The sequence below is a fragment of the Poeciliopsis prolifica genome, unplaced genomic scaffold (genome assembly GCF_027474105.1).
Source record: "Poeciliopsis prolifica strain line A6 unplaced genomic scaffold, Auburn_PproV2 SCAFFOLD026, whole genome shotgun sequence".
In the NCBI taxonomy this organism is placed as follows: Eukaryota; Metazoa; Chordata; class Actinopteri; order Cyprinodontiformes; family Poeciliidae; genus Poeciliopsis; species Poeciliopsis prolifica.
This window is the reverse complement of record NW_026562401.1, coordinates 1260952-1271677: the sequence shown is the minus strand read 5'-3', so window position 1 is coordinate 1271677 and position 10726 is coordinate 1260952. Positions and strand designations below refer to the sequence as shown.

At 36.6% G+C, this 10726-nt stretch overlaps 1 protein-coding gene across 1 annotated transcript; it reads right to left on the bottom strand.

Annotated features, from left to right (window-relative positions):
- On the bottom strand, positions 1-9425 carry hibadhb (3-hydroxyisobutyrate dehydrogenase b). Its single transcript, XM_055048160.1, has 8 exons — positions 9322-9425; positions 8712-8872; positions 8504-8613; positions 8301-8422; positions 1883-2016; positions 1619-1695; positions 1381-1537; positions 1-625 (listed from the first exon to the last, which is right to left on the bottom strand). The coding sequence occupies exons 1-8, from the start codon at positions 9389-9391 to the stop codon at positions 467-469; spliced, it is 990 nt and encodes a 329-aa protein (XP_054904135.1). The 5' UTR covers positions 9392-9425; the 3' UTR covers positions 1-466.
- Positions 9426-10726: the final 1301 nt, after the last annotated feature.

Below are 10726 nucleotides of genomic sequence, written 5' to 3'. Positions count from 1 at the left end.
CAATGAGTACTTTGTGTTTATTCTCCAACAGCATATTACATTTAAAGGTAACAACTCCAATGTCAACAAAAAAAACCCTAGAGTGAACAGAAATACCATTGCAAAGAAATAAAAACATGATAAAAATGTAGAGACTAAAACTGTATTGAAGTTATTCAGCCTCCACAGAGTAATATAATCAAAGTTTCAGGGATTTTCCTCTGCATGTAAGTGACAATTCACATGGGATTTAAACAGAAAGGAGTGTCTTGTAGAAAAAAAATCTTAATCACAGCTGAAGTTTTACTTCCAACATTACAGAAGTGCTCAAGTGACCCTTCAGATCGTGCCATAGTTCTATAGGGTTTCTTAGCTTTGGGCAAAAATAAAGTCTCTATGTCACAAGACACCCTAACTACACGCTATGTTAGTCCTGTGCAGGGCGAGGCACGTGGCAACGTCGTGGATGGAGTGGTGGAAGCGGATGTTACTGGCCCTCCTCTTCGCGCAGGAACTGGAACACGGAGGAGAAGTCTTTATTGGCGTAACCGCGCGCACACATCATACGGTAGATCTGGTGGGCCAAGGAGCCGAGGGGGACAGGAGTCCTTGTGTTGGTGGCTGTGTTCTGTGCCAGACCCAAGTCCTAAGAAAGAAAGAAAGAAGGAATGTAAGGCAAACATACATTAGAAAAACCAACAGGACTTAAAATTTCATTCAGAAAACAAAACCACAAGCCGTAACACACACGCCACAGCGTGTTCTGTCTGAAAGTAGCTCAACTAGTTTACTGGATGGCTTCAAGTGTTTTTCCAGACTAAATTAAATTCTTAATAGACTTTTCATTAAATCAGAGTAGACATATTAAAATGAAAAATTGACTATGCCTCAAATGGATGTTTACTTTTATGGAAAGGAAATGTCTACACTATAAAAAACAAAACAAAAAAAACAATACAGACAGATTACAAATAAGTCCATCTTATTTTATATTTTGGTAACTCTGTAGTGAAAAATGCACTGATTCAGTCAGTTTGTTTTAACACAGCAGGGTTGAGTTAGAACTTTGATGCTAGGTAGAAGTTCCTAACTAAACAATTGCTTAAAATAACCTATGTGTAGAATCAGGAATACCAGAACCTGTGGAAAGATTGAAAATTTTAAAATATAGGAGTTGTTACATAATTACATGTCATCAGATCAGTTTTCATTCAGTTTCTAGCTTAAGAAAAATCCTTACAAAAAGATGATGCATGACTACTTGTTGCAGAAAGTTGTAAGAATGCAAATAAAAACAAAATCATTTAAATTTAACATACATGACCCAGCATCAAGTTTACCAAATTAACCATAAAACAGCCCCATCCCTCCTACTTGTGACTGCGTGGTGACTAAACTGACCTTAGCCATCAGCTGTGTGCCAAAACCTCCCTGGTAGTTGTTTCCAGATGGGACTCCCTCCATGACTCCTGGCACAGGGTTGTAGGTGTCACTGGACCAGCAGCGGCCTGAACTCATGTTTAATATTTTGGCCAAAAGTTTTGGATCTAGTCCAAGTCTGTGGGTGAAGACAATGTGCTTCAGGGATTATATTTCAGCTACTCATGAACATACTTAATTATCCATTTCAACATTCTACCTGATTCCCAAGTTCATCGTCTCTGAGGTTCCAATCATTCCTATGGCTAAAAGCATGTTGTTACAAATTTTTGCAGCCTGCAATCACATGAGCACATAAAAGCATTTAGAAACCAAAATACTCAGATTACTGGTGTTTGTGAGAAAATATCCTTGTTCAAAAACTATCACATGCATACTTTACATATTTATCTGACTAAAAGGTTGTTTTATGAACAGAGAAACACCATAAAACTGGACCAACACCAGGAAGGTATAATCACACCTGTCCTGTTCCAACTTGGCCGCAGTAAACCACATTAGTTCCCATACAGCTGAGAAGCTCTTTGGCTGCAGTAAATTCCTCCTCCGCTCCTCCGACCATGAAAGTCAGTTTACCTGAACTGGCAGCGCCCACACCTACAGAAAAAAATTTAACATTGAATCAAAAAAGGAGCATACAGCATTGACTAGGTAAAACTTAAATTGCTGATAAAAGTTTTAAAGCAGCAGTTCCAAGTCTCATATGTTGCATAGTTATTTAATTTATATAAAAGTTTATATATCATTAAAAAAAAAACAACGCTGTTCGAAATGATTCACAGACCATATTTCCTCTCTTTCTTCATGCTTTTAATTCTTCAGATTAATTTAATGTGATTTAATCTATTAGCTAGTTAGGGTAGAGTTACAATTTTGTAATGTGCTAGAGAAAACAAAAATGTAAAATATCCATTACAGACAACAAAGAAAAACTGCAAAAATATCTTAATCTGAAAAGAAAAAAGAAAAAAAACATGTCTCTTTCTCACAGTGGATTTTTCTGAATAAAAAAAATTGTCTATTAAAAAACAAAGCTGTAAGAGAATCTTACAACAAAACTTTCAGCAAAATTAACACAATTTTACTTTAAGTATTGCTTTTATTTTAAAAACAGAAATACTTTGACATTTATAATCCTAGTAAAATAATAACCACATGTTGCCAATAAGTCTAAGGACGACAGTAATTGAAAAATATTTTGTAGCATTTGTAAGCACAGATACACATGCATGCATGAATTGAAGTTAAAGATTGTGATCCAAATTCAGTCTCAATTATTGAGTTTAGATGTAGTCATTGCCAATAAAACACACACACACACACTCACACACACACTAGATGAAGGGTTTGACTCAGTGACTCAAGCCATTTTTAAGCAGTTGTGCAGTCTGTGCAATCGGAGGAAGCCCTGAAAAAAACTGATGCATGAAAAGAAAATCTGACTGTCTGTTCTCACGCTGCTTTTCATTTAGATGTAGGAACAGCTGGTTCTGGTTCAGGTTCATACAGGGTTAAAATCTTGACACTATACAATAACCAGGTGCAAAACATATGGGTGCCAAGGAGTTAGCCAGCACAGTCTTTTAATTAATCCTTAAGTTTACAGGAAGCCAGTGGAGAAGTGCCAAGGTGAGTGTTAAAAATTTCCCCTTCCCTAATCCTCAGACAAAGACTGCTCGAAGCATTTTGCATTAATGGACAGAAACAATGAGCTAAGTGTTGCAGAAGGCAACACATATAAAAGAAGAAGGATCAACTGCAGCTTCAGAGTTTATCCTTGACATCTACGTTTAACAAAAAAACAATAGATTCTACAAATGAATCAAGAAATATCTAAAGGCAGGAGTCGAGTCAGTAACAGAACAATAAATGAAGAGACTTGGAACATTTCACCCTGTCAAACTTAGCAGGTATGAAACCCACACTAAAAAAATATTCCGATACAAGAGGAACTACAATTAGTTGGAATAAATCAGATTTCTGATGCAATAGTTCCACAGAATAAATCTGGAAAAGAAATTGCAATTAAATCAGTATGTTTAGTTTCCAAATGGTCAATGAGTCATGAGAAAACAATCTTGATTCACTCTAGTTGGTAATAGGGAAAAAAAACTAAAATATGAAGACATTCCCTATTTAAATTCCAGAAAGACTTAGCCTTAAAAGCAAAGTATCATAGATTGTGTTCATAGATTGTGTTTTTGGGCTCAAAAGCGCCTGGAAAAAAAATGTCCAAGTCCAAAAGGCACTCAGATGGCATGGGGCTGCACCAGTTCTCCTGGAAAAGGCTTAATGTGCCGTTTTATCTCAAAGATGTACAACCTTGTGATTGATAGGTCAATCAAAGTATGGTTTGCAGACATTAAACTCCTGCTGCAGCATGCAGCAGTTCAAGACAGAAACAGGAAAACCTAAATCCAGTGTGCACAATCATGGGCTAATATGCATATAAATCTTTATTATAGTTGTAGAGTCCTACTATAAAATGGACTAACCTCAAAGAAATGGACTGACATGATGCAAGTATTTTTGGTTTCTTTTTTTTCCTGAAAAAATTGTCAATTTTATTTAAATTGGCTATTTAAATGAAATTTAAATAGTCTGTCTATGGGTAAAATATTTACACTGCAAACACTAGAGATATTCCTTCATAAAATATTTTTCTCATGTAATGATGTAAATGTTAGAAGTCTGGTGGATTGATAAATACAGAAGCGATTACGAAGTCATGGAAAACTGGTAACCTGTTTGGTGGCCTTATTAAATAGGTAATTTAATCAATTTAATTAGCTATTAGAGTTTTCAAGACAGTACATTCAGCATGAATAAACATCTATATATTTGGCAGAACAAAACGAATAATGTGATCCCTTTTACCATCGTTAGCCTCTGTCATTTTATAGCAACTCCATGTTGTAAAGTAGACACAGAAGGTAGGATAAGTACTTAACACATGATCAATACCTCTCATAACCTCCCCCTAAGAATATTCCTAAGGTGCAACAAACATGAAATCATCAACAATAATAACCTATTGGACTCCATAAATGCAAATAAGTTGCACCACAGACATTCTTCAATTATATAAACTCTCTCCCAGTGCAGAGTGCCAAAAAATAATAATGCCACTTCCAAACTTTACTGCTGGTAGGGTGTTTTTGGGATAGTTTGCAGTGCATTTTGACCTCCGAACATACATGGTTTGTATTTTAATATCCAAAGAGTTTGTTTATCTTATCTGACCAGACTCTGTCCTCCCAGTATTTCACAGGCTTGTCTAAATGTAGTTCAGCAAACTTTACACACATTTCAACATTCATTTTCTTCAGCAGTGAAGTCTGTAGAGAGCATGCGTACAGGCCATGGTGGTTGAGTGCATTGCTTATTTTTCTTTTGAAACTATTGTAACTACTAATTTCAGCTATTTCTAGAGCTCTCCACAAATGGTACTTCTCTCTCTCAGTCAACTCTTTAAATGGTTCTTTTCACCCCTCTCTTAAAATCTCATGGGGAGCACCTGGTAGTGGGCAGTTTATGGTGTTATGATATTCTTTCCACTTGCAGATTATGGCCCCACTAATATTAGATTATATTAATTTGCACTAAGTGATAGGATTTCTAATTACTGAGGTATTTCACCTTAGGTAACGACTTTCAATGCCATTTTCCACCTATTTTTCTTCATGTGTTCAATCTTTTCTTGTCATTCCAGGTTCTTAATCATAATCTGGGGGAATCTGTGGTTTATTCATCTGCATGTGTGGGCTGGATGGGTTGTTAACATGTGCTGGGAATTTTATGTCAACTGCACCTTAAGAAATTTATTTACTTAGAACATTGGTGCTGGGTTCAAAACTTATTTTACCAGCTATGTTCAACGACAGAAAAAGACAGCTGCCTACTAAACATGAAACAAAAACATCTTTAAGACACATGTTGATTTAATTATAGCAGTCTCTTCTTTCCACATGTGCTTTTATGTCTAAGCTTTAACCACTGCCACTGTATTTCTTTTAATCGTTGAGTTGCAAACTGAGTTGTTCAAACATTTTTATTAAAAAGGACCAAAACCTTGGGATTGATGCAAGTATGACATGCAGTTTAGTTTCCAGTGGTTAAATCACCACCACCACAAAGAGACATTTGCAGGAAAAACACCAATTCATGTGGGCCATCATGGGAAGGAAGGATATAAATTTTTACTAATCTTCAGGGGCCAACCATAAAACAGACCAACCTCAGTTGAACATAAAGAGACTACTCTGACAAGACAAAGCAGTCATGAGAACTGTAGATTTATGTCAAGACATAAAAATACCGTGTTGTCTACCCTGATTAAAATGTATGTACAGTAAGGCTGTCACAATAATAAAATTTCAAACTTGTCAGAGATACTAATATTCCTTTTTTGATACTGCGTTTTTTGTTTGTTTTTTTTCGAAGGCATGGGATATATTTAATTTAGAGCAAAAAAATAAATCACAATATGATCATATTTTATTTAATTTGGGTAGCCAGTGAGTAGAAGACAACTCAGCCCTCATTTAGAAAAAAAAAAGAATATTTAAAAGTGTGTTTGGTGAAACAGTAGACAAGATAACGATATAAATGTCATTATCCTTTATAGATTTTGGTACCTTTGATTTAGTTGGGCGCCAAACATAAACTATGTTTGTTACCAGCATAATGTTCCCCAAAAATGAATACTGCAGCAGATAGATTTTTAGGGGTGAGGAGATCAATCTGCCCCAATTTCTTTAATTCTGGGTCATTGGCAATCAGCCGGCAGATGCATGTGAAGCCAATCTTATCCACCAATCTTTTCTATAACAACAAGGGACTGAGAGAGGGCTGCAATTATTAATAGTCAATTTACAATGGCCAACTTTGCAACTATGTTGCAATATTTATAGAAACAGTGGAGGTTAAAATCAGCCAGGCTTTTTAGATATCAGTGATCAGCCAGAAAATTGCAATCTGGTAACATCCCTGGATAATGATCGGGAAAATGCTGGAGTGCCACTGTGTGCCTTCATTTGCTTTTCAATTCACGAAAATAAAAAAAATTAAAAATGGAAATACCACCAATTGGCAATTAAAGGTAATTTTACTCTAAAATACATCACCTTGAAAAACAATCATTTGCTGTTTTTGAAAATGTTTCACAGATCAAATGGTTGAAAATATGGATCTGACAAAGACAAAACATTTTCTACAGTGTAAACAAGGATTTAGTCCATGTAAATATATTAAGCAGGAGCTCAATCAACTACAGTTTCAATTTAGGTTCTTCTTGTTTCTGTTCAAATTGTCAGCTTCAGTGTGGCTCCACCGTAACCTCTGTCATCAGTCACATAAAAGCAAAGTAAGGGCATTTTATTTGAATAGCACATCTTCAGCAACAAGGCAATTCAAAGGGCTTTAATAGCCTTCAACACTTTTACAACTAAATAGTTGCTGTGTCCCTTACATGACTTCTGCAAACTGCCTGCATGCCTTCTTCAATTTCTATTAACAATGGCTTTCTTCTTGCCATTCTTTGATAAAGGTTAGATTTTTGGAGTGCAGAGCAAATAGTTGTCCTGTTAATGTGCTTTCCAAAGCTCTTGACTGCTTCTGTGACGAATGTTCTCATTACCCGTGCCTGTCAGTTTAGATGGGACATCAAGACTTGGTCAGTTTGCAGCTGTCTAATAGTTGACTGAACAAGGCTCTGTAAGATGTTATTTCACAATATAGTTCCAAGCTAACTTTCCATACAACTTTATCCCAGACTGGATTAGAGTGTTCCTTGATTTGATGGTGTTACTTTACCAATGTTCTCTACAAAATCCCTAATATAATTGACCGATTTACTCAGAATTACACAGAGGTGGACTATATATGTCTTCATTAGATAATTTCTGAAGTGGCTGTTCTATATTTTGTTTGAAGTACAAGACTTAAGGGGGCTGAGTACACATCCATTTCACACATTTCTTTGAAAAACTTACAACCATGTATTATTTCCCTTTAGCTTCAATTAGCAATGTACCACTTTGGATTTGTCTGTCACATAAGATCAAAGTGAAAGAAATTAAAATTTGTGGTTGTAAAGTGACAACATAGACATGTGCACGACACTAAGTACGTAACATTTTCTAAATTTGTGAATCACTCAAAGTTCTTTGACATAACATCATCACCTAATTGTGGAGACTCACTGAGAACTTATTTCCTTTTACTGTCTCCCAAACATATTTTTGTGCAGAAATGGTATCATTCCACACACACACACACACACAAAAAAACCCATCACAACAAAAGAATAACATTATGGTAAAACCACAGACAAAGACAATTTGATGAAAATTCAAAATGTTAGATGACTTACAATCAACCTGCAGATACCTCAATAATGGATATTTGGCACTTTCTACATCATCAAGTCTCATTCTAGCTGGTTTAAGTCTGGGTTGGTTCAAGCCAAGACGGGCGTGTCTCTGTTGGCAACATGTAGGCATGAAATGTGGGAACATGTGCAAGCTACGAGTGTGCAGGTGCTGTGGTCGATGGTCCAAGAACTTAATTTTACATCTGGCCTGACTCAGCTTCTAGTACTAGTATTTCTAGCTAGTATTAGAAATATTTCTAGTACTGGTATTAATAGCCTCATTCGCTTCTGGACATATTTGGCTATATGTTCTGCATCAGATTGGAGGAAATGTTTCAGTGCTTCTGTTTTTTTTTTTTATAAGCAAGTGTGAATCTTGTTTAAAATAGTACTAGTACTTCTTTCTACTTAGTACCAGAAATACTAGTTCTAACTTTCCTAACCAGCTGGGCAGTGAGTTTCATATTTTTTACACAACACAAATAAGAAAAATCTGATGAAAATATACCTCCTGATACAGGTGCGTCCATAAAAACTGCCCCCAAGTTCTCAGCAGCCGCAGCTATTTCTTTAGAAACAGATGGATCAATGGTGCTGGAGTCAATCAGGAGGGATCCTTTCTTTACTTTTCTATTGAGAGAAAAAAATAATAAATTAGATGAAGACCAAGTTATCTTCAGTGCAAACATTTAAAGAGAAATTAAATTGTACTTGAGAATGCCATTGGATCCAGTGTACACATCAATGACATTAGGACTAGAAGGAAGCATGGTAATAATACGATCTGCTTTTTCTGCAACTTCTGCAGGATTGTCTACAATCTGTACAACAAAAGTAAACATTTTTTAATGTTACAAAACATGTCACAGAAACTTATATACAGAAATATAAATGTGAGTCTTTACTCAGTATACACTACCTGAGCACCCAGCTCTTGCACCTCTTTACAGGATTCTGGGAATACATCTGTTGCAATAACAGGATAGCCATGCTTCAGCAGATTTTTTGCCATTGGGTTTCCCATATTTCCCAGCCCAACAAACCCCACTTGTGTTTTTGAGGCCATGGACCGTGTGAAAACTGGAACAAAATCATGAAATGGGTAAATATTAAGATGCATAAAATCCCATATTGTGCAAATTTAAACCGCGCGTGTTTGATACTTTATGTACAGAATTACTAATTATGCTACTGACAAGATATATTAAGAAATGATCTGACAACAGTAGCTCACATGATGATGGAATGTGGACGATTTCTAACACATTGGCTTTTAAAACCAAGAAATACTGCTAACTAACCTTCCTAAATAGTCTAATAGGTAGATATGAACAAAAACGCGGTATTTAATTTGTAAAATAAGGGCGTAGAATAGCAGATACAATAATTAAAGCGGAAAATATCCCGAACTTTACCCAAAACATGTCAAGGTAAACCACTGTTGTGGCTCCTTCGTTTAACTGCTATGCTTTTTAAAAATGTAGCAATGGACAGCACAAATGTACAAAGTCTTCATTAACTTTCCGTACCGCACGCAACGTCAACATGTTTCCAACACCTTCCTACTCGGCAGAGTGAACCTCTCAGCACGGCGGCCATGCTTCTTTCCTCTTGACCTTAAGGGGGACGTAAGCGTACGTTCATAAGTGACAGGCGGTCTGTCCAATCAGATAACAGGATTACGTAGCACGGCACTACAGTTTCAGCCAATGAGCATGAGGGGAGGGTTTGGGATGTACTACGTGACGACAATGTTTCTTTCCGAGGTCGTGGGAGTTGTGTGTGTTTTTTTTCTGAGATCAGCATCGTTTTTACTGAGGTCAAATTGATAATCAGAACAAGGACCCGCTGAATTATTATTCAGTTTAACTTTGTTTTACTTCGGTTCCACTTTGCTCTCAATTCAATTCAATTCAATTCAAATTAATTTAATTAAGGACCTGTCCTTAGTTGGATTTCTACTAAATGACAGCAAAAGTACAATTCAGAACTTCTGCCACTGTCGCACACACCCGGACAACTACACTAAATTTTTGCAAGAAAAACATGTAAAACACATTTTAGAGATAGCAAATTCACCTCAACAAAGTGGGTCAATATCTATCATGATCACAAATGTTTTTTTTTTTTTAGTTTTTACATATATGTACAGTTTCTGGATCCTTGGCCTCTGCAGGTATTTCGGCTCTCCTTTTGCTAAACCTAGACCTGTACAAGCAGTTGATGGAGGGAAGGTCAGTCCTGATGATCCTCTTGACCTTCTTGTTTGTTGCAGTTTGGACCTTTCTTGTTTTGTGGTTTGGCTTAACATGGTGTGGTTAAGCCAAATCACATCATGATGGATGCACTTGGGACAGATTGAATAATGGGATTGACCACCAGCTCATGGGAGGTTGTACTTCTTGAGTTACTCCAAGAAATATATATATATATATATTGGTGGGCCTTCTTCTGAACTGTGTCTTTGTGTGTGGTCCATCTTAGTTACTTTGCAAGAAAGGGTGGCTCCTATAGTGGGCAGAGGGGATCTGAAGTAAACACAGGGTTGTTGAGAATGGTGAGGGCTGAGAGTGACAAGAGTGTTTCTGGATGTCCATCATCACCTCAACTGTCTTGAACAGGTAAAGCAAATAAATATGTAAATAAAATAAAGGCTGACAGTCTTCATTACAGATTACACAGTTTTTCTTTCCATCCATCCATTTTCTGTACACCCTTGGCCCTACGGGGTCAGGAGGGGTACTGGTCCATATCTCCAGCGAACATTTCAGGCCAGAGGCAGGGTACACCATGAACAGGCCACCTGTCTGTCGCAGGCAGTTCTTCTATTCAAGGATAAATTTTTTCGAGGCAACTGTACCTTTGTATTTAAATATAGGTGCTGTGAAATACCTTCTCTTTGATTCAAAATGTTTGGCTTTTGAAAGGTAGGAA